This window comes from Bison bison, unplaced genomic scaffold (genome assembly GCF_000754665.1).
Source record: "Bison bison bison isolate TAMUID 2011002044 unplaced genomic scaffold, Bison_UMD1.0 scf7180017864033, whole genome shotgun sequence".
NCBI classification, from domain to species: domain Eukaryota; kingdom Metazoa; phylum Chordata; class Mammalia; order Artiodactyla; family Bovidae; genus Bison; species Bison bison.
The window spans coordinates 2,984,762-3,010,771 of NW_011494605.1; the positions used below are offsets into that span (position 1 = coordinate 2,984,762).

The window sequence follows — 26,010 nt, forward strand, 5'->3', positions numbered from 1 at the left end:
CCAAAAAATAAAGTCTGACACTACTTCCACTGTTTCCCCATCTATTTGCCATGAAGTGATGGGACCAGATGCCATGATCTTAGTTTTCTGAATGTTGAGCTTTAAGCCAACTTTTTCACTCTCCTCTTTCACTTTCATCAAGAGGCTCTTTAGTTCCTCTTCACTTTCTGCCATAAGGGTGGTGTCATCTGCATATCTGAGGTTATTGATTTTTCTCCCGGCAATCTTCATTCCAGCTTGTGCTTCTTCCAGCCCAGCATTTCTCATGATGTACTCTAGATCGATGCTAAACTTCTCAACTTAACTTTGCATCCTATAACATGAGGTCAATAGTTATGGAAATGCAGCAAACACATGTATAACCTCATCTGGTGATGTTCTACTCATTTCTCACAATAAGTCAACAAATATTCACTGAGCACCTACCATGTGCCAGGCACTGTTCAGGGCAAAAGGGAGCAAAAGAAGGAAAAATCCTGCCTTTATAGAATTTATATTCTAGTGGAGGAGTCAGACAATAAATTTAAAATATAAATACATAAGCAAATTTTTGTACTAGACTAGATAGTGGTTAGTGCTAAGAAGAAAAATAAAGCAGATAAGGGATTAGGAAAAGCTAGGGAACAGAGTTGAAATTTTATACAAGGTTGATAAGATAGGCCTCTCTGAAAAAATGACATTTGAATAAAGAACTGAAATGTGGGGAAAACCAGGCTTACTGGAAGAACACTCCCAGAATAGTATTAAGGTGCAGTTTCTATATTATCTCCCCTACAAAGTCCTCCTCAATTGCCTCCCACACTCACCCCACCCCACTCCAACCCATACCATTCACACACACACAAAATCAATTACTTCCTTCTCAGAGCTTCCTTCACATTCCAGTACTGAGCACTATCTGCTAGACTTCTTGTAATTTTAATCCACAGCATAAGCCTGCAAGGCAAATTTAAAGTTTGCCTAGTTTAAAGATGTGCTAAGATTCCATGTTTAAAAGACCTGTTCAGGGTACAGCATTAATGAATGGTAGAGCTTAAGATTTAATGCCTTATGCTCTGTAGAACTCTCTCTCTCTCTCTCTCTCTCACTTTAATGTTTCTAGTCTCTTATTTTCCATAGCAGGCAAAAAAGGAGGGACAAGTTCACTTACTCATAAAGCTCAGCCCTATCTGAAAGAAAAAGGATTTTAAAATAAACAATAATTTACCCCAATAAAGTGCAAACTCAAAGACTAAAGTAGTCACATGGGGACATTTCTAAAACCAAACAATGTCTAATGACCATTCCAGGCCATGGAATACAAACTCATCAGGGAGCCAAAAATATTCTGTCACAAACATCATAACATTTCTACATAATTATGTTTTGTTTTGAATTTTTGTAGAAACCAGACCCCAAAAAAACCTAGGCAGCCCTTCAGTCTGCACACATAAACTCTATTTTAAGATATAAAAATCCAGTCAAGAATACAACTCACTTATCAAGGTGGCATAAAATAAACATGACTGAGCTCAAAATACTGCTATATTGGCAAGACTTTGAGCCACTAGAGTTAGCTTTCACCACCAAAACAGAGCTTCCCCTAAGGTTCAGCAAATCAAGACAATTATCTGCAGCAGGTGGTAAGTGAAGACCTAGTTCTATCTTTTACAGGAACCTTAAAGAATTATGAAGCAAAATTTCTTGCCTTCAACATTGAGGCATAAATCAATCAGGGATAAGTCAGTAAAAGAGCCATGCCAAGTAATTCAATAAAAAACATGTATTACAGGAAACAATGTAGTTGTAAAAGTGTTGGGAGAGCTGAAAGACCAAAGAAGTGAGAACGGAGCAACACAGATTAACAACAGCAGGAAGTTCCTACTACATCCACAGATAGAGGCGCAAAGGGAAAAGATAGCAAACCCTGGGAGCCAAGGCAATCCAACAAAGCTGGGATCACAAGGAAGGGATTGCGTGGCAAAACCACAAGGGAGATGTAGCCACTTCTGGAGATTCTGCACAGAACAAAAGGGAGGAGAAATATCTAGGCTTCTTCCTTCTCCACACCCTTCAATTTTCTGCTAAATCCTCATATTAGCTGAAACTAGCCAGAATCCAGATGACAATGGAACCCAGGAAGTGCAATTTTCAGGGGTTCCCCACCCCCAAAATACAGAAAAGAATGGAGAAAGGATACAGAATGGAACTAACTGCAAAAAAGGTAAAAACCTGCAAAAGATGGTCCCACGCTTTCAGAAAGCAAGTGTATGTGAAACTTGTATGACAACCCAAAATGTGTATGGATGTTTTAATACTGGAGTATAATATCAAAGAATGACATTTTTATGGAGAGTAAAGTGTAAAGACACAAACATCATTCTAGTTTTGCTAATTAATGTAATACTAAAAGTTTTATATACAAATAAGAAGCGGAAATAATAGAAAATAAAAAGAATATTCTAATAGAAAGTTTGTCATTTGGTTATCACTTAAAAAGTATTTATGTCTTAGATTTTAAACTACTACATACCTATGCTGTAATCATTTAAGTAATACCTTAAATCTTTATTGGAAAGAGGAGGGCTATAAGTGAACTCAATCTACCGTATTTAATCAAGTGATACGTCCCCTTTTTTGCAGTTATTTTATTACCAAAGCACAGGAGGGTGGTTTATGTGAACTGAAATTCCCCCTTCAAAGCAGTGTCTTGGATGATTTGAAAAGAGCAGTTGAAGAGGTGTGCAAATGGATTTCATTAAACACAGTTCACACTTCAACTGCTCTTTCTGAGGCCTTTAGCTTCAGGACTGTTACTGCAGGAAATGTTATCATTCTTAGAGGAAAGTTATTTGGGAATGAAATATTTTACTTCTTCCTCAAAGAGGAAGTAGAAGAAAAAGAACAAAGAAAAATATACAAGTAGATACATAACCATATAAGTGCAGATGTATATAATTCAGTAAAGAAATCAGAAATCTAAAAATCAAGTGAAAATCCTACCATACTAGAAATTTAGCTTTGTTTCAGTTATGAACGGGCTTCCTTCATGGCTCAGTTGGTAAAGAATCTGCCTGTAAAATGGGAGACCTGAGTTCAATCCCTGGGTTGGGAAGATCCCCTGGAGAAGGAAAAGGCTACCCAATCCAGTATTCTGGCCTGGAGAATTCCATGGACTGTATAGTCCATGGGGTCGCAAAGAGTTGGACACGACTGAGCAACTTTCACTTTCACTTTCAATTATGAATAAGAAAGTATAGAATTAAATTATTCATAGCTACCAATATTTCTCCAACAGAATTTCAAGACATGGTGAAACGTTCCTTTATATTTCAAAACCATGCTGCTTTCTCCTAATGTGTTAATTTTTCTCTAAAAGAAATAAAGACCTTGTAAGGTGGCATGTCCTGGCATAAACTGATAGTATTAATAGGAAGGAAATTTGATTTCGATATTATACTAAAGATGACTTTTTTCTGTTTGCTGCTGAGGTATAATTGACATACAGTGTTATATTGATTTAAGGTGTACAACATGATTTGATATTTATACACATTGTGAAATGACGACTACAATAAGTTTAGTTACCACCTGTCATCATAAATAGTTATATTTTTTCTTTTTTTCTTTCTTATGATGAGAACTTTTAACATCTACTCTCTTGGAGACTCTCAAATATGAAAAATAATATTAACTATAGTCACCATGTGATACATTACATTCCCAGGATTTATTTACTTTATAAATAGAAGTTTGGATCTTTTGACCCCCTCATCCATTTCACCCATGCCCCAATCCCCTCCCATCTGGCCAACACCAATCTGTTCTCTGTCACTATAAGCTTGGGTTTCTGTTTGTTTGTTTGGCTGGTTTTTGTTTGTTTGGGGGTTTCTTGACCTCACATACAAGTGATACACAGATTTTATGCTTCTCTGACTTACTTAGCATAAAGTCCTCAAAATCCACATTATTGCAAATGGCAATATTTCCTTCTTTTTTATGGCCGAATAGTTTTACACATATAGACATGTTAAAGACATGGTTACATAAAAGCATTTGAATTTTATCCTGAGTACAATAGACAGTCATGAAAGATTTTAAGCAATAAGAAATGTGATCAGATGATTTGCATTATACCTTTGGTGGCATTGCAGATCATGGACTAAAGAGAGGTTAGAAAGCTGCTGTACAAGTCCAGCAAACCTACTGATGACCTGCTCTAGGACAGAAGTTCTGGGGCTGAAAATGTTGCAAGATTTTATAACCATCCATTTAATAACAAGTAAAGGAAAACCAGAGGGCATTGACTAATACTTTTTCTTACCATTTATCCTATGGGAAAATTTCCAGTATGGACAAGGAGCGAAGCCCAACGTCAGGGTCAAAACTCTGGACTGGCAAAACAAACAGCATAGTAATACACATAGGTCATGAGGGTTCACAGGGCAGAAGTGACATAGGGTGATGATGTGAAGAGGAAATGACTAACCATTGAGAAGACACATACAAACCGGTCTCAGGATGTGGACACATGGATGGCGTCATTTGATCTTCGCTCAAAAAGGAAAAAGCTAAAGCATACTTATTTCTTTGAGAAGGCAGATAAGGAGATGTCAGATTACATGTATTAGAAGTGAATTCTGAATTAGAGAGAAATGAAGCTCAATTAATTAAAAAGTTTTAGTGAGACCTTATTCTCAAGAATACTCTCCATTTCAGAGATCTAGCTGTACTTTGCCATTCCCTGAAATGACAATACCATTATCTCTCCACTATTCATGTCTTTCTGCATGACATTACAAGAACTAAGTAGTCTTTCTCAAATGCCAAAATTTACCCAGATAAATTGTTACTAATCATTCCAAATTTAGCTCTTTTTAGCCTCTGAAAAGACACATGCACCCCAATGTTTATAGCAGCATTACTTACAATTGCCAAGATATGGAAGCAACCTCAGTGTTCATCAACAAATGAAAGGATAAAGATGTGGCATACATACACAATGGAATACTGCTGCTGCTGCTGCTAAGTCGCTTCAGTCGTGTCTGACTCTGTGCGACCCCATAGACAGCAGCCCACCAGGCTCCCCTGTCCCTGGGATTCTCCAGGCAAGAACACTGGAGTGGGTTGCCATTTCCTTCTCCAAAGCATGAAAGTGAAAAGTGAAAGGGAAGTCGTTCAGTCATGTCTGACTCTTAGCGACCCCATGGACTGCAGCCCACCAGGCTCCTCAGTCCTTGGGATTTTCCAGGCAAGAGTACTGGAGTGGGGTGCCATTGCCTTCTGCAACTGCTCAGCCATAAAAAGAATGAAATCATGCCATTCATAGCAACATGGGTGGACATAAAGATTACCATGCTAAGTAAAGTAATTCCGAAAGACAAACATCATCTATCATTTACATGTGGAATCTAAAATATGACACAAATGACCTTAAGAAACAGAAACAGCTTCACAGACATAGAAAACAAACTTACAATTACCAAAGGAGAAAGGGGGTTGGGAGGAATAAATTGTATTAGCAGATACAAGTTGCTATATATAAAATATACGAACAACAAAGCCCTACTGTATAACAAAGGGAACTATACTCAACGTTCTGTAATAAACCATAATGGAAAAGTTATGAAAAAGAATATATATATGTGTATAAGTATAAATGAATCACTATACTGTACACCAGAAACTAACCCATTATAAATCTATTGTATTTTAATAAAAAAGTAAATAAATGAGTACTTCTAATAGAGTTAAAAAGTATACAGACTGCTATGGGTCTGTATGAATGGGAGTCCAGGGAGCTGAAAAAATGAAAGTATTATAGATGATATATGTAAATCTTCTTTCTCAAAGACTGGCATAGATTAGGTATTTTTTTAATATTAATAGTAACTATAATTAGTCATTTTTTAAATTATGAAGTATTTTCCCCATTTTTATAGGGATACAGTAGAGTTCAAAGACATATGGCAGATGTATGTTGATGTATGGCAAAACCAGTACAATACTGTAAAGTAAAAACATAAATAAATAAATAAAAGGAAAAAAAAAAGATTTAAAGATTAAAAAAAAAGACATAAATTAATTCCCAAAGTTGGGTCAGGCTAGGATCCAAAGCCATGTCACTTGATTCCACACAGTGCTCTTTCCACAACTACAAATATAACTCCTGAAGCCAAAGGAGAATATTGTTAACTAAAATACTACAAACATTCTTCAAATATAAACACAAAGAACAATCTTACAGCACTACATTTCCTAAGCCAAAGAACTTGGACGAGAATGATCAAAAATACTATTGTTGTTGTTTTTATTCAGTCACCAAGCTGTGTCTGACTCTGCAACCCCATGGACTGCAGCATACCATATACACAGCAAAGCATGAACTACCCAGAGTATCTCTATCATCCACCTTAGTTTCTATAAAACATTTGTTTATATGTTATACTGTTTAGTATATAGTATGTGTATATATGACTGTGGGTGGCTGCAACCAGCACACATCGGAAAACTCAGCAGTGGCCACAGGACTGGAAAAGGTCAGTTTTCATTCCAATCCGAAAGAAAGGCAATGCCAAAGAATGCTCAAACTACCACACAATTGCACTCAGCTCACATGCTAGTAAAGTAATGCTTAAAATTCTCCAAGCCAGGCTTCAGCAATATGTGAACCGTGAACTTCCAGATGTTAAAGCTGGTTTTAGAAAAGGCAGAAGAACCAGAGATCAAATTGCCAACATCCGCTGGATCATGGAAAAAGCAAGAGAGTTCCAGAAAAACATCTATTTCTGCTTTATTGACTATGCCAAAGCCTTTGACTGTGTGGATCACAATAAACTGTGGAAAATCCTGAAAGAGATGGGAACACCAGACCACCTGACCTGCCTCTTGAGAAACCTGTATGCAGGTCAGGAAGCAACAGTTAGAACTGGACATGGAACAACAGACTGGTTCCAAATAGGAAAAGGAGTACGTCAAGGCTGTATATCTTCACCCTGCTTATTTAACTTCTATGCAGAGTACATCATGAGAAACGCTGGGCTGGAAGAAGCACAAGCTGGAATCAAGATTGCCGGGAGAAATATTAATAACCTCAGAAATGCAGATGACACCACCCTTATGGCAGAAAGTGAAGAGGAATTGAAAAACCTCTTGATGAAAGTGAAAGAGGAGAGTGAGAAAGTTGGCTTAAAGCTCAACATTCAGAAAACGAAGATCATGGCATCCGGTCCCATCACTGCATGGGAAATAGATGGGGAAACAGTGGAAACAGTGTCAGACTTTATTTTTGGGGGCTCCAAAATCAGTGCGGAAGGTGACTGCAGCCATGAAATTAAAAGACGCTTACTCCTTAGAAGGAAAGTTATGACCAACCTAGACAGCATATTGAAAAGCAGAGACATTACTTTGCCAACAAAGGTCCGTCTAGTCAAGGCTATGGTTTTTCCTGTGGTCATGTATGGATGTGAGAGTTGGACTGTGAAGAAGGCTGAGCGCTGAAGAATTGATGCTTTTGAACTGTGGTATTGGAGAAGACTCTTGAGAGTCCCTTGGACTGCAAGGAGATCCAACCAGTCCATTCTGAAGGAGATCAGCCCTGGGATTTCTTTGGAAGGAATGGTGCTAAAGCTGAAACTCCAGTACTTTGGCCACCTCATGCGAAGAGTTGACTCATTGGAAAAGACTCTGATGTTGGAAGGGATTGGGAGCAGGAGGAGAAGGGGACGACAGAGGATGAGATGGCCGGATGGCATCACTGACTCAATGGACGTGAGTCTGAGTGAACTCCGGGAGTTGGTGATGGACAGGGAGGCCTGGAGTGCTGCGATTCATGGGGTCGCAAAGAGTCGGACATGACTGAGCGACTGAACTGAACTGAACTGATGTGTATATATATATATTATATATATGGTATATATCATACTGTGATATATATTACACTGAAGTATAATTATCAGTTTGAGCATTTGTCTCATGTGCTACAGTGTAAGAGTTATCCATTCCTGTATCTTGTATAATTAACACTGGTTGGGCAATTGTCATGTGCTAGTGTTATATTGCTTTACATGTGCAACCTCATTTCATCTTTCCTAAAATCCCATAAGGTAGGCACTATTATCATCCCCATATTATGTATGAAGAAACCAAAATACAGAAACGTTAAACAACTTGTACAATGTTGAACATCTGGTAAGTGGTGAAGTTAGAAACTGACTCTAGGCCATTTTATCCCAAAACTTGCCAAATTAGCCACTGTGTTACACTTACTAATATAGGTATTCAAAAATTAGGAATAATTTTGATACAGTAAGAAGCAGCACTATGTACTCCAACTCCCCATAAGGATATTATAATCATTCATCATCAAAGTACTTTATGGTGTTACAAATAAACAACAGTAAAAATGATGTCCTTGGTGATAACCCTGAGTCATCAGGCAAACTATATTACATTCAGACCCTCATATTTTCTCAAATATATTATTCTAAAAACTCCCTAAGTGATCTCCCTATGTAGGTCTAGTCTCCATCCAGGTGCTTTCCACAATGCTGCACCTGAATAAGGACTTTGTGTGTGTCTGTGTGGAGTCACTGCATGTAGTGTATCCAAATAAGAATAATTAGGAATGAACCATAAAGAAAGCAGAGTGCCACAGAATTGATGCTTTCAAACTGTGGTATTGGAGAAGACTCTTGAGAGTGCCTTGGACTGCAAGGGGATCAAATCAGTCAATCCTAAAGGCAATCAACCCTGAACACTGGGCATAAAGTTTCAGTTAAGCAGGATGAATAAGCTCTAGAGATCCGCTGTTCAAGACTGTATCTAAAGTTAACGATATTGTATTGTACACTTAAAAACTTGTTAAGAGAGTAGATCTCATGTTAGGTATTCTTGCAAAATAAAATTAAATTTAAAAAAAGAAATCCAGTGATGCTAGAGACAACCATGATAGACAAGACACTGCAGAATCTATGACAAACAGATTTTGGAGTTCTAAAGCAAGAGATTAGCTCTGCAGTAAAAAGCAGCTTCGGAAAACTCTTGATCGCTAGTAAATACTGAGCTTCTGATCATGAGACATCAAGTAATTGTGTAATTTGAATGATAGGTAGACTCCTATGACACTTAGCTCTGTTATAGCCATTCTCTCAGCTAACACTCATGGCCTTATGGGAGATTCCCTAGGGAAGACAAAACTCAAGACTGATTAACAGATAGACTGGCTTGATATGTTGGCATAAGCTAAAAAAACACTTGTTTCTGCTATATAATACCACTCAGTTTTCTTTAAAGTATGTGGTGATAGGAAAATCTCCCAGTGAATAGTTTAGAGCAGTACATTTACTAATCTCCTTTGTATGGAGGCAGAAGTAGTATGAGGTGAGGATATACATGGACTCTTGCTGCTAACTTGCTTCAGTCGTGTCCAACTCTGCGTGACCCTATGGACTTCAGGCTACTCTGTCCATGGGATTTCCCAAGCAAGAATTCTGGAGTGGGTTGCCATTTCCTTCTTCAGGAAGGAAATCTTTGCTCCTTCTCCAGGAAGGAAATCTCCAGGAAGGAATCTTGGACTCTTGGGTAATGGCAAATGTCTTGGTGGATTGGTTGGTAAGAGGACTGTAAAGAACAAGACTGAAAGACTACAGGCATAGAGGTCTGGGACAGAGACATAGGAATGGAAGTATGGGAATGGGTACAAAGCATTCAAATGTTTGGTTATGAAGTCATAACCAAAAACAAAAAAAAATACGTTGAAGATCTTCCATGCTTGTCAGAAAATACCTAACACAGAGAAGGCACTAAATAAGCAGGTGGATGGAATAATTCACCCACTGGACATAAACCAACTTTCCATAACAGGACCAAGAATAAATTAGACATGGTGATAGAGATAAGGAAGTTGTGCATGAGTGTGTGTGTGTGTGTGTGTATGTGTGTTAGTCACTCAGTTGTATCCGACTCTCTGCGACCCCACAAACTGCAGCCCTCCAGGCTTCTCCATCCATGGAATTCTCCAGGCAAGAACACTGCAGTGGATTGCCATTCCCTTCTCCCAAAGTACAGCTAATCCAATACTAAAAAGAATTCTAGGATTAAAGGGTTAATTGGTACCAAATAATTTTTTCTAAATGAATTATCTAATCAGTCCAAAATCCCCACGAAGTTTCTACAAATCACAGTAGAGACAGGATCTCAGAAAACCTCTTGTTATTAGTAAGAGGAAGACTTAAGCAGAGCATTTCCCCATTCTCTTTATTTATCTGGGTTTTTTTTTTTTTTTTTTTTTTTAGTTCTTTTCTTGTATAATTTTTGTGACTCTTAAAGTTCCATATATGTCCTTGGCTTCATTCCCCAGGGACTTAGTTAATATGGATTTGTTTTTTCAAAATCATTTTGTTTTAACTTTTTGAAATGCACAGCAATGAAGTAATTATGGAGTTATATTAGACTGATTAAGATTATCTACTTTAATGATATGATTGGCAGAAAGAAAATATTTGCTCATCAATCATCCTATTTAAAAATATATAAAATACCTATAATTCAGGCAAAAAAATAAATTTCACACATGTTAATTATATTTGTGCGAGGAGTAATGCAATTTTTACCCTACATGTGTATAAGTGGGCTCCCTCTAACCAAGGTTAATCTACCCACAAACATTATCACACCTGTTAACGGACACATACTTTGCTAGCTTTACTTCTTTACCAGTATTACTCTCCCTACTCCCTCACTTGTTCTTCCTGAGATTCCCCATTTAAATATACAACTCTTACCTAAGTCCTTATCTCATTATAACTCTGGAGGGAATTTAAGGCTCCTTTATTCCAAAGATTTCTAAGTATTGGAAATAACACTAGTAAACATACCAAGAAAAGTTCTGGTACATTTCAGCACCCTTGAAATAGTGATATTTTATATGTGCCAGAATTACCACCTGAAATTCATTACTAGATATTGTGCTAAACCTATTTTGTATGCTATCTCTAATTTGCATAATAATTCTACAATTATATATTTATTTCCCCAATTTTAAGTAAACTTTAAGTGATATCATCAGTATGGCATAACCAGTACATGCTAAAGTTAATATATGAATTCAAGTCTAACTGAAACCAAAACCTGTGTTTTGGGGTATTATCCTATGTTACCTCTTGTTTAAAAAAAAGTAGCATTCCCACCAGATTCATCCCATGAGGTCACAAATGGCAAGATGTCCTTTATGTATATGTGTGTGTGTGTGTGTGTGTGTGTGTGTGTGTATGTATACACACTGAGTCCAAAAGTATAGATATTTTCTGTATCCATTTATCCACCAAAGTACATTTAGGTTGTTTTTACATCTTGGCTATTGTGAATAATGCCACAGGGAAGCTGATTTTATAGACACAAAAAAAGAATGGGGGTTGGCTGGGGCTAAGGGAAGAGGAAATAGAGTGATATAGGTCAAAGGGTTGGAGAAGGCAATGGCAACCCACTCCAGTGTTCTTCCCTGGAAAATCTCAGGGACGGGGGAGACTGATGGGCTGCTGTCTATGGTGTCACACAGAGTCAGACACGACTGAAGCAACTTAGCAGCAGCAGCAGCAAGTCAAAGGGTACAAAATTTCAATTATAAGTTCTAAGGATCTAATGTACAGCACAGTGACTAAAGAATATGGTATTATATACCTGAAAACTAAACAGAAGAGCCTGGCATGCCTCAGTCCCTGGGGCTGCAGAGTTGAATATGACTTAGCAACTCAACAACAACAAACACTTGACAACTGCTAACATCTTTTTTTAATTAATTTATTTATTTTAATTGGAGGATATTACTTTACAATATTGTGATGGTTTCTGCCATACATCAACATGAATCGGCCACAGGTATACCTGTGTCCTGTACATCCTGAACCCCCTCCCATCGCCTTTGCTACCCTATCCGTCTGGTTTGTCCCAGAGCACCGGCTATGGGTGCCCTGCTTCATGCATTGAACTCACACTGGTCATTTATTTCACATATGGTAATGTACATGTTTCAATGCTATTCTCTCAAATCATCCCACCCTCTCCTTCTCCCACTGAATCCAAAAGTCCGTTCTTTGTGTCTCTGTCTCTCCTTTGCTGCTCTGCATGAGGATTGCTGGTAGCATCTTTCTAAATTCCATATATATGTGCTAATATACAGTATTTGTCTTTCTCTTTCTGACTTACTTCACTCTGTAGAATAGGCTCCAGGTTCATCCACCTTATTAGAACTGACTCAAATGTGTTCCTTTTTATAGCAGAGTAATATTCCATTGTGTATATGTACCACAACTTCCTTATCCATTCATCTGCCGATGGACATCTAGCTTGCTTCCATGTCCTAGCTATTGTAAACAATGTTGCTATGAACACTGGGGTACATATGTCTCTTTCATTTCTGGTTTCCTCATGGTAAATGCCCAGCAATGGGATTGCTGGGTCATATGACAGTTCTATTCCCAGTTTTTTAAGGAATCTCCACACTGTTTTCTATAGTGGCTGTACCAGTGTGCATTCCCACCAGGGTATAAAAGGGTTCCCTTTTCTCCATACCCTCTCCAGCATTTACAGTTTGTAGACTTTTTTCTTATCTCTTGTAATATTCTTTATTTTAAGGTCTATTTTTTCTGATATGAGGATTATTACTCCAGCTTTCTTTTTATTTCCATTTGCATGAAATATATTTTTTCCATCCTCTCACTTTCAGTCTTTAGAGCTAAAGTGGGTCTTTTGTAGACAGCATATATATGGGTCTTGTTTTTATATCCATTCAGCCAGTCTGTGTCTTTTGATTGGAGCATTTAATCCATTTACATTTAAAGTAATTATTGATATATATGTTCCTATTGCCATTTTCTTAATTGTGGTTTGTTTTTGTAGGTCTTTTTCTTCTCTTTTATTTCCTGTCTATATAAGTCCCTTTAACATTTGTTGTAAAGCTGGTCTTATGGTACTAAATTCTCCTAGCTTTCACTTGTCTGTAAAGCTTTTGATTTCTCTGTCAATTTTGAATGAGATCCTTGCTGGGTACAGTAATCTTGACTGTAGATTTTTTCCTTCAGTACTTTATATATATCCTGTGATTCCTTTCTGATAGCTCAGTCAGTAAAGAATTTACCTGTAATGCAGGAGACCCCAGTTCGATCCCTAGGTCGGGAAGATCTGCAGGAAAAAGGATAAGCTACCCACTCCAGTATTCTCGGGCTTCACTTGTGGTTCAGCTGGTAAAGAATCTGCCTGTGATGTGGGAGACCTGGGTTCAATCCTTGGGTTGGGACGATCCCCTGGAGAAGAGAAAGGCTACCCACTCTGGTATTCTTGCCTGGAGAATTCCATGGACTGTGTAGTTCATGGGGTTGCAAAGAGTGGGACACAACTGAGCAACTTTCACTTCACATTCCTTTCTGGCCTGAAGAGTTTTCACTGAAAGATCAGCAATTAAACATATGGGGTTTCCCTTGTATATTACTTGTTGCTTTTCCCTTGCTGCTTTTAATATTCTTTCTTTGTATTTAATCTTTGTTAGTTTGATTAGTCTTAGTGTGTTTCTCCTTGGGTTTATCCTGGATGGAATTCTCTGTGCTTCTTGGACTTGACTATTTCCTTTCCCATGTTGGGGAAAGTTTGGACTATAATCTCTTCAAAAATTTTCTCATACCGTTTCCTTTTCTCTTCTTCTTCTAGGACCCCTATAATTCGAATGTTTGTGTGTTTAATGCTGTCCCAGAGGTCTCAGACTATCGTAAGCTCTTTTCATTCTTTTTACTTTATAACTTTACAACTCTTCAGGAGTTATTTCTACTATTCTATCTTCCAGCTCACTTATCCATTCTTCTGACTCAAATATTCTGATAGTCTAGGGTCTTTGAGTCAGCACTCCCACTCCAAAGGCTCAGGGCTTGATCTCTGGCCAGAGAATGGAGATTCCACAGGTGGTTTGTTATGGCATTAAATGGGATTAAAACAAACACTCAAAAACAAGAAAGAAAAGAGGCACCCCAGACAAATGGCAATTACAAAATCAGGCAAATAATAACTAAAATAATGAAATATACACACATATACATCTATAAACAAAATCAAAACAGTCCAATAAAGAAATGAAGTACAATAGACTGACCCAGCAAGCAAAGGAAACCAAAAATGGTATCAACCACTTAAAAACAATACTAACTACAGCACAAACTGGAAAACAAAACTAAAGCAAGGTGCCAACTGGGGAATAAAGCAACAAAAACAAAACAAACAATATTGTTTGTAGACTTTTTGACGATAGCCATTCTGACGTGTGAGATGATATCTAATGATTTTGATTTGCATTTCTCTAATAATGAGTGAAGCTGGGTATCTTTTCACGTGTTTATTAGTCATCTGTATGTCTTCTTTGGAAAAATATCTGTTTAGGTCTTTTGCCCACTTTTTGATTGGGTTGTTCGTTTTTCTAGTATTGAGCTGCAAGAACTGCTTGTATATTTTGGAGATTAATTCTTTGTCAGTTGTTTCATTTGCTATTATTTTCTCCCATTCCGAGGGCTGTCATCACCTTGCTTAAAGTTTCCTTTGTTGTGCAAACATTTAAGTTTAATTAGGTCCCATTTGTTTATTTTTGCTTTTATTTCCATTATTGTGGGAGGTGGGTCATAGAGGATCTCGGCTGTGATTTATGTCAGAGAGTGTTCTGCGTATGTTTTCCTCTAAGAGTTTTATAGCTTCTGGTCTTACATTTAGGTGTTTAATCCATTTTGAGTTTATTTTGGCTTATGATATTAGAAAGTGTTCTAGTTTCATTCTTTTACACATAGTTAATCAGTTTTCCCAGCACCACTTGTTGAAGAGACTATCTTTTCTCCATTGTATATCTGCTAACATCTTAAGCATACTTACTGCAGGGAGGGAAAAGGAGATGCTTATGTTGACTATGTAAGGTAATGGATGTGTTAATTATCATGATCTTGCTAATTATTCTACAATATACATGTATATCAAATCATCACATCATCACACCGTACACTTTAAATATACACAATTATATTTGTCAATTATTACTCAATAAAGTTTAAAAAAACAAAAAAGTGTATCAGTCAACTGCATATCTAAAAGGAAAAGGTTTAACTGAGGCATTAAGCTAAAAACCCTGATTTCTAATGCAGTTATAGCATATTTTCATGCTGCACCAAGAATAAAGGGTATTTTATTTTATTTTAAAAGGAAATAAAATTAATTAATACTTCATTAATCTTGAAAGATTATATAAATATATGTAGAAAAATCAACTGGGGGAATTAAAAATAAAATGTTTTAAGTTTTTATTTCCACTGTTTCAAGTGATAGATTTTCAAGTGATAAACAACTGACCCATATCTTTATTTCACTGACTCTTTTCCATGCCACAATAATTTAATGCTACATACTAAATCTCTCAGGCTAACCAATTAACCTGAAGTGTGAATTATAGTGCACTTTTCATAATCAATACATGTATATGCATATCAATAATAAAATAAAACTCAAATTTCATATGATGGTAACCAAACATAGTATTTATTTGGATGGCTTATTTTAAAACAGTAAACTTTTCTTTTTTATTTATCATAACACCTTTTCCTATATATCTTTTCACCTAATGATAAATTTTCAACAATATGTCTATTATCCATATGCCATAAGTTGACCTATAATAAGGTAATACATATATGTAATACATATATAAAAATATGGCCTTTGGAGTCAGGAAATTCTCAGTTTCAAATTTGACTACACCACTTGTTAGCCGTGTAATTCAAAGTAAATAACTTTACACTTTTGAGTATCAGCTTCCTCACTTACAAGTAGAGATATAATATCTCAGAAGGCTTGTGTGTGTTAAATGAGATAAATTACATAAATCCATCATTTCTTACAGGGTATGGTTAAACAATAAGTAAAAAAAATATTATTATTGGTTTTTTCCCTTAATGTTCTTGTTGCTATTGTTAAAATTTTTTAAATGTAAAATATTTTTATTAATCTTAAAATCTCACTTTATGAAGACTATTTTATTCTATGTCTTCCCTCCTTTAAAATTCCTTTGGTTCTTCCTCTCTATCTCTTTTCTTCTTCTGGAGCTCTCATAATGAGTATATTGATATGTTCTATGGTATCCCATAAGTCCATTAGGCTTTCTTCACTCTATTTCATTCTTTTTACCTTTATTCCTCTGAGGAAATCATTTCCAATGATGTGTATTCAAATTCTCTGCTCCTTTCTTCTACTTTAGTCTGATGTTGAAGTCTTCTAGGAAATTTTTTCAGTTCAGTTACTGTGTTCTTTAATGTCATGCTTTCTATTTGGTACTTTCAGTATTATCCATCTCTTTGTTGAAATTCTCACTTGGTTCATGCAATGGTTTCTTGATTTTGGTAAAAATCTTTATGACAGTTACTTTGAAATATCTGTCAGATAAATCATATATTTCCATTTCATCAGAGTCAGTTTCTGGTAGTACACTAGGTACTGCTGCTGCTGCTGCTAAGTTGCTTCAGTCGTGTCCAACTCTGTGCGACCCCATAGATGGCAGAACAAAAATTAATAAGAAACTGTCACTGACCTCAAGGAATTTTTAGCGATAAGGAAAAAAAGATTATTAAATGACTGTAATGCAATAAAAGCTATCATGGAAAAGGCCTGTAAGTCACAGGAAAGGTGCCTGCAAACATATAGGTAGAGATAGTCAAACCCGCCTAAGAGGTACTGTTTCTCAGAGAAAGAAATACTGGCCTGAGTCTAAATTAACATTTTACCAAGTAAACAAAGAATCTGGGACACAGAGAAAATAGCATCCACAAAAGTATGAAGGCTTGAGAGAAGTTGAACTAAGTCAGACTAGAGAAGTTGGACTAGAAATTGGATAACTGGTTGGACTAGTTGATGGACTAGATAATAGTGAGCAATTAAATATGGCTTTTTCATCAAACCTATCAGAAAATTAATCTTTCCACAAACTTCTGTTGTTCAAACTACTTCATTCAACAAATACAGAATTAATTTTTGCTTAACTTTGTAAGCACTCTACCTGGTTCAATAAGAGGACATGGATTAACCATACTCAGATTCTACCCAGAAGCAGGTTATAGTTTAGAAGAAAAGAGCAACAGAAACTTTTAAAAATCATAAAAAATGTCAGGTGTCTCTCAAGAGATAAAATTAGGGTGGTGTAGATGTTTTTCCAGGAAAAATAATACTTAAATGGAAGGGCATATGGAAAGAAAACATATCAGGAATTCATAGGAAAGTTCATATTTGACCTATAGACCTTATTTCTCATAAGAAACACAGATTAGTTATCCACCAGCTTAGGAACAGGCAATGTGCATATTACATATTACATATTTTACATATTATAATGTAAATATAATGTGCACCTTACCTATTACACAACTCTGAAAGAAAGAAAATGGAAGCCTATCTAAAGGCAATAAACTTCATCCACATGAACTCAGCCCTCCATATCCATGGGTTCCACATCCCCAGATTCAATGAACCAAGGATCAAATTTTGTTTTTTTCAATTCCAAGGTGCCAGAAGGCAAAACTTGAATTTGCCACTTGCTGGTAACTACTTACATAGCATTTACACTGCATAAGATATTATTATAAGTAATCTAGAGACAATAAAGTATACAGGAGGATGTGCATAGGTTACACACAAATATTACATCATTTTATATGAAGGACTTGCACATATGTGGATTTTAGCATCCACACGGGTCCTAGAACCAATCCTACCCAGGCACCAAAGGACAGCTATACAAGATTCAAAGAAAGTACAGTATGTTGTTCCCAATTATGTTGACAGTGTTCAAGTCTGATTGGAAAGACAACACTACAATACTGTGTTATGGATTAAATTACATCTCCCCAAAATTTGTATATTGATGTCTTAACCCTGTGACTCTAATAAGAGACACGGTTTCTATAGAAGGAATCATGTTAAAATCAGGTCATTAGAGTAGGCCCTAGTCCAATATGACTGATATCCTTATAAAAAGGGAATATTTAGAGACAGACATGTACACACAGAGAATGCCTATGAAAATGAAGGCAGAAATCAGGATGGTATTTCTACAGACCAAGGAACACCAAAGATTGCTAGCAAACTACAGTAAGCTAGAGGAGAGACACTAAACAGAATCTTCTTCGCAACCCTTAGAAGGAACCAACCCTGTCAACATCTCAATCTCAGACTTTTGTCCTCCAGAATTCTGAAACATTAAATTTCTGTTTTTTAAGTCAATCAGTTTATGGTTCTTTATAAAGGCAGCCCTAGAATACTAAAACAACATAGAATAAACAGAGGGGAAAATCCTACATAAACAATTTTTCAGTTGTTGGTATAAACAGCCATGGTTCTTAAAGTTCAGAGAACTTTCATAAACTAAAATGTCCCTTCAATCATGCATACCCACACATGTGCAAGTACAACATTCAAAACCCAAAATAATCAACAATTATCTTTTAAACAAAATTATGTTTAATTTCTCATTAATATTTTCAACATATTCTGAATACACACTATATGCTTACATTCCATTCAGAGTGTGAGGCTCAAGAAAGTTAACAAGATTCAGTTACTACTGGATGGAAGTTCACAATCAAGCCCTGAGTTCCCCTATCAGAATTCTCATAGCATTTTCTGTGTATGAAGTATATTACTTTTCCTGTTTTATTCAACTGAATCTATTCTTTAACTTTTTTTTAATAGAGAAGCCTCCTCTCAGAATGACTAAGAATCATATAGTAGATATTCATTATCAATCATTTATCAAGTAGTCAAATTATATTAGTTTTACCCGAAAGAAATAATATCTAGATAAGCATTTGATAAAATATAAAGTCCTCTATAAATGTTCATTAGTACTATCATTATTTTTCTAATCATTTATGACAACAAAAACATTTATTGTGTTTCACTTTAAGTATTTCCAAGTTAATTCATTCAAATCTGATTTTTCACTCACAATTTATTTCATTATGGTAAAAAAAATTAAAAGGGTTGAATCACACTAAATGGTCATATGGAGTAAGATTCTTAAAAAAAAACCTCACCAGACAATCTCAAAAGAAAAGGTCTTTGATACACTCACCACTTTCAAAGCAAGCATCAAAGATAAGATGTCCTTTCTTGGGCTGTCCACAGTATCCAGTTGGAAGCACCACATATTTGCTCACATTCCCTCCGATGGCATCATCATTTCCCATATCACTGCCTATTGTTCAAAAAATTGGCTCTTGTTAAGCAGAAATCAAAATGCATTTAGTAACACAAGTCCAGCAAAAATTTTATCATTACATTCCCCCTGTAATTCAGTGCTTATCCAGGCACTAAAGAAATTAACAATATATTGTGATGAAGTAGAAAGAGAACAGATTTTTAAATCAGAAAGATATGGACTCAAATCTCATCTCTACTACATATTAATTCTCCGTAACACAAGGCAATCAGCTTAATCATTTTAAGCCTCAGTTTCTCTCATCCATAAAAAGGAATGGTAAAATCCATATTTCAAAACTGTGTTATGAGAATTAGGTATGAAAAATATCTCGTATAACCAATAAAATACGAAAGATGTTCATTAAATTTCATCAATTATGTAAATAAATGGTAACATTTAACTTGTAACAAATAGCTATTTTATTGTGAATAAAGCAACAGTTCTATAATTAGTATTATAAATACATAATATACCAATACCAGAAATAATTTGAGAAACACTGACTTAGTATAAAAGCTATATTTCCTAACAGGAACTTAATTTTTTTTGTTTTAGAAGTTTCACTTCCATTTAGAATGTAGAAAGCTGGAAAGATCATCTTTTCCATCTTAGCATAAAAATCCCAGTAAAGAACAAAAAATAACTTATAAAAACCAGAGGGGTGGTACGGGGAGGGAGGTGGGAGGGGGGTTCAGGATGGGGAACACGTGTATACCCGTGGAGGATTCATGTTAATGTATGGCAAAATCAATACAATACTGTAAAGTAATTAGCCTCCAATTAAAATAAATAAATTTATATTTTTTTTAAAAATCTATCAGAGAACTGAGTTGTAGGGTAACTGAAATTCTAATATCCAAGAAAAGTCAGGCTCTACCAAAAAGGGATGAGAAGCAAGCACTGACTCCTCCGTATCAGAGCACAGGAGAAAGAAATGGTGGGTCCCATACAAATGACTAAAAAGAAGTTAATTTTTAAAAAATCATTTAAGGTAAGTTTGGAGAACAAGAGAGAGTAGAACCCCTGGGAGTCACAGACACAAAAGGAAGTTCACAGCACTGGGAGACTCTCCTACACAAGCCTTCATCAAGCGTTTAGGAGAAAGATTAGAAGCAAGGCAGAAGACTAGAAAATGCCTTTCTTTGTGATTCAGACCTGCAAAGGGAGAATGGCCCGACGAATATCATTTTCCCTATAGAAAAAAGGCCCTAAGTCACTCAGATCAGATGAGATCAGTCACTCAGTCGTGTCCGACTCTTTGAGACCCCATGAATCGTAGCACGCCAGGAGGCCTAAGTCCCTAGGGAAGAACAACAAACTTTGTAACCCCCGTGCTCAAGTGAGACTCATTGTAAGAGGAGAAGTATTAAAAGGAAAAAAATTCTCTACATTTAAGGGAAGAGCAGCAAACCGTCCTGGGACTAAGACAATATATCAATATTGTTGAAGGGCTCAAACCTTGGAGGAGGAGTAAAAATCATTCACAAAGCATATCAAAGATTCAGGGTAGAATTAAAAGTGGAGAATGAAACTAAACCGAGCTTAACGCCTGACTAAGACAGAAGTCACTCACCGAGAGCCAGACATCCTGGACTGTGAAGTCAAGCGGGCCTTAGGAAGCATTACTAAGAATAAAGCTAGTAGAGGTGATGGAAATCCAGCTGAGCTACTTCAAATCCTAAAAGATGATGCTGTTAAAGTGCTGCATTCAATACACCAGCAAATTTGGAAAACTCACCAGTGGTCACAGGACTGAAAAAGGTCCATTTTCACTCCAATCCCAAATAAAGACAATGTCAAAAAATGTTCAAACTACTGTACAGTTGTACTCATTTCACTATCAACAATATGCTACATACAGAACAACTCTTCTCAGAGTTAAATGATAAGCAGCACCAAACTGAGACACCTGAAAAAGGGGGGAAAACTAGGTGAGCCTAACGATAATACTAGCTTTTAGATTAGTGATACTTTCTGATCTATTGTACAGGGAGAAGAGGGTTCCCAAGTACAACAGGGTGATTTAGTGTGTTGAAAAGACAGAAGTAAGAGTTTGGAGAGGGATGAGGAAAGTCTGAAGGTTAGACTATTGAAGGGGAGACTGCTATGAGAGTCAGAGCATCTAAAATGTATAGCAATCTGTTTAAGACTGTCTGAATGCTAAGCCATATAGAATAAAATTCCATGAGACCAGTCAAAGAATGACCAGGAAGTTGTAATTTCCAAGGTGCACAGTGCTGGGAAACATTCAACATGCAACCATCCACAGTGAAGAATCCATGTTGAAAATTTAGGAGATTAAGTAGAGATTCCAGAAAGGTACTAGCCATGAACAACTGGAAAATGAAATTTGAAACACCATACCACTTACAATACCATCAAAAACACAAAATAACAAGGCTTAAATTTAACAAATTATATATAAGAACTGTATATTGAAAAATAAAAAAATAAAAATTGTTGATACATATTAAGGAAGACCCAATTAAATATCAAGATATACCATGTTCATGGATTAGAGAACTCATTATTATTAAAGTGACAACTTTCCAAAAACTGATCTCTAGATTAAATGCAATACCAATCAAAATCTCAGCAGGACTTATTCCAAGAAATCAACAAACTGACTCTAAAATTTATATGGAAACTCAAAGGGCCTGAAATACTGAATACAATTATGAAAAATAAGAGTTGAAGAACTTACATGAGAATAAGACTTACAGGAAAGTCATATAAATAAGTGGATCAGATTACAGAGTGAAGAAATACATCCATATACATTTGGTCAATTAAGTTTGAACAAAGGTGCAAGGATAATTTAATATAGAAAAAACAACTTGTAAAACAAATAGTGCTTGAAGAACTCGACAACTTTTCAGGAAAAAAAAATGAACCTCATATGTATGTGATGGTGGTGGGTTTATATTATATATTTTCCAAACTCACTAAATTTCATAGGTAAAACAGGTACATTTTTGTTATGGGTAAACTTATCTCAAAACAATTATTTTTAAATGTTAAAAAGTGAAAGAGCAAGAATTGATTTTCATATCACAGAATCAATCCATATATATATATATATATGGACAGAGATATTATACAAATACATATTTATATATAGATGTTATACATATATGTAAAGTAAAATTATCCTATGACTAATATCTCTCAAACCCAATTCTCAGTCCCTAGATTAAAATGTTCTTAACCACTTCAGTTTTTAGTTTCTCAGATATTATTCTACACAATATCTTTATTTTTCTATTATTTTAGTTTATCAACATCAAATGGTATCTATCAAAATTCTTATATGAAAGATAAAGAAATAGTTTATGTACATGATTATCCCCTTCTCTAAAAAGAGAATTTCATTTTATTTTTAAACATACATTATATTATTCTTATTTTAATTATTCATTTGAGGTGGATATTGTTGTGAGCAGTATACCTAGGAGGCATTTTAGAAATTTGTTAAGGCATTTTTGTTTGTTTTCATAAGGATGAAAGAGCACTGATGGCACCTGAGTAGTAGAGACGAGGAATGCTACACGTAGTACAAAGTAGAGAAAAGTCCAGTATGACTTCCAAGTGTCAGATATACTCACATATTCATGCACACAGATATGTTCTTGTTCAATCATTCAGTCGTATCCAACTCTTTGTGACCCCATGGAATATAGCAGGCCAGGCTTCCCTGTCCTTTGTCATATCCCAGAGCTTGCTCAAACGCATGTCCATTGAGTCGATGATGTCATCCAACCATCTCATCCTCTGTCATCCCCTTCTCCTCCTGCCTTCAATCTTTCCCAGCATCAGAGTCTTTTCCAATAAGTAGGTTCTTTGCATCAGGTGGCCAAAGGATTGGAGCTACAACTTCAGCATCAGTCCTTCCAAGGAATATTCAGGACTGATTTCCTTTAGAATTCACCGGTTTGATTTCCGTGCAGTCCAAGGGACTCCCAAAAGTCTTCTCCAACACCACAGTTCAAAAGCATCAATTATTCAATGTCCAGCCTTCTTTATGGTCCAACTCTCACATCCATACATGCTGTTGCTGCTGCTAAGTTGCTTCAGTCGTGTCCGACTCTGTGTGACCCCATACACGGCAGCCTACCAGGTTCCCCCATCCATGGGATTTTCCAGGCAAGAGTACTGGAGTGGGGTGCCATTGTCTTCACCACATCCATACATGACTATTGGAAAAACCACAGCTTAGACTATACAGATCTTTGTCATCAAAGTAATGTCTCTGCTTTTTAACATGCTGTCTAGGTTTGTCATAGTTTTTGTTTCAAGGACCAAGTGTCTTTTAATTTCATGGCTGCAGTCACCATCTGCAGTGATTTTGGAGCCCAAGAAAATAAAGTTGGTCTCTAATTCCATTGTTTCCCCATCGATTTGCCATGAAGTGATGGGACCAGATACCATGATCTTCGTTTTTTGAATGTTGACTTTTAAGGCAGCATTTTCACTCTTCTCATGTACCTTCCTCAAGAGGCTCTTTAGTTCCCCTTCACTTTCTACCATAACGGTAGTGTCAACTGCATATCTGAGGTTATTGATATTTCTCCCAGCAATCTTGATTCTAGCTTGTGCTTCATCCAGCCCAGCATTTTGCATGATGTACTCTGCATAGAAGTTAAATGAGCAGGATGAGAATATACAGCCATGATGTACTGCTTTCCCAATTTGGAACCAGTCTGTTGTTCCATGTCCAGTTCTAACTGTTGCTTTCTTGACCTGCATACAGGTTTCTCAGGAGGCAGGTAAGATGGTCTGCTATTCCCATCTCTTTCCACACTTTGTTGTGATCCACACAGTCAAAGGCTTTGGCATAGTCAGTAAAGCAGAAGTAGATGTTTTTCTGGAATTCTCTTGCTTTTTGTATGCTATAACGGATATTGGCAATTTGATGTCTGGTTCCTCTGCCTTTTCTAAATCCAGCTTGAACAACTGGAAGTTCTTGGTTCATATACTGTTGAAGCCTAGCTTGGAGAATTTTAAGCATTACTTTGCTAGTGTGTGAGATGAGTGCAGTTGGGCAGTAGTTTGAACATTCTTTGGCATTGACTTTCTTTGGGATTGGAATGAAAACTGACCTTTCCAGTCCCGTGCCCACTGCTGAGTTTTCCAAATTTGCTGACATAGTGAGTGCAGCATTTTCACAGCATCATATTTTAGAATTTGAAATAGTTCAACTGGAATTCCATCACCTCCAATAGCTTTGATCATAGTGATGCTTCACAAGGCCTACTTGACTTCACATTCCAGGATATCTGGCTCTAGGTAAGTGATCACACCATTGTGGTTATTTGGGTCATTAAGATCTTTTTTGTATAGTTCTTCTGTGTATTCTTGCCACCTCTTAATATTTTCTGCTTCTATTAGGTCCTTGCTGTTTCTGTCCTTTATCGTATCCATCTTTACATGAAATGTTCCCTTGGTATCTCTAATTTTCTTGAAGAGACCTCTAGTCTTTCCCATTCTATTGTTTTCCTCTATTTCTTTGCATTGATCACTGAGGAAGGCTTTCTTATCTCTCCTTGCTATTCTTTGGAACTCTGCATTCAGATAGGTATATCTTTCCTTTTCTCCTTTGCCTTTCGCTTCTCTTCTTTTCTCAGCTATCTGTAAGGCCTCCTCAGACAACCATTTTGCTTTTTTGCATTTCTTTTTCTTGGAGATGGTTCAATCACCTCCTCCTGTACAATGTTACGAACCTCTGTCCATAGTTCTTCAGGAACTCTGTCTATCAGATCTAATCCTTTGAATCTATTTGTCATTTTCACTGTATAATCATAAGGGATTTGACTCCCTTATGTACACAAATATTCATGCATGCAAAATCTTATAATTATGTGAGCTTAGAATCTGTTTCACACGTGGAAAGTATTTTGCATGGCTTTAATAAACACTGATTTTTCCAAAGATGCAACTAACATGTAAATCAAGGAAAGATTATAATTGGTTTGTTTATAATTTTATCCAGAAGTATCATCATTTTAGAAAATCATGTCACCAACAGCATTATCACTCACTTCATTATGTTTTCCACATCCCTGTTTTTCCTTGTAGAAAACTCCTACTCATCCTGTAGACCTACATGAAATGTTATCTATTCTGGGAAGTCTTACCTGATTTCCCAAGCACTGACAGTGAGTGTTCCTCTACATTGCCACAACATCTTGTTTATTCCTTAAAACATATTTACCTTTTTATTACTGATTTGTTGTATGTTTATTTTTTGTGTCTTTTCACTCTGAGTATGGTGTCTCATTAGAAGAATCTAATGTCTTTTATTTTTATCACCACTTTCTCTCTCCATCCTAGGTATGACACAATGCTTGGCGCAATGTCAGTAATCTATAAATACTCGCTAATTTACTGAAATAAAGAAGAGTTTTAAGAGCTGAAATTTATGTGAATATTGGTTTTTGTTTGTCTATTGACAACACAGAGGGTATGCAATATATTTTAAATTCATCAAAAGAACAGACAGAATTTTTACATCTACATTTTACCAAGATAAAAAGTTATAAAATAATGAAATCAAATAGTTAAAGAAAGGGAAACACCTTAGAATATGCATATACTGACATAAAGACAGAAAGACCAGGGTAGGGGGATACTATAGTCTGTGATGTTAATACAACATAATGCTTGATCATTTACATGCACAACGTGAGAAATGCAAAGTTATTATTCTCAGAGAAATTATATCTCAGTTATACATGTATATTAAACCATTAACAAAGAATGGCATT

General features: G+C 36.1%; 1 protein-coding gene across 1 annotated transcript in view; it reads right to left on the reverse strand.

Moving 5' to 3' along the window:
• The window catches only part of AGBL4 (ATP/GTP binding protein-like 4), a 1,466,590-nt gene that overhangs the window by 1,358,854 nt on the left and 81,726 nt on the right, over positions 1-26,010 (reverse strand). The window contains exon 2 of the mRNA XM_010834456.1: positions 19,118-19,240. Within this exon, the coding sequence (XP_010832758.1) occupies positions 19,118-19,240 (123 nt within the window). The remainder of the gene's footprint in view (positions 1-19,117; positions 19,241-26,010) is intronic.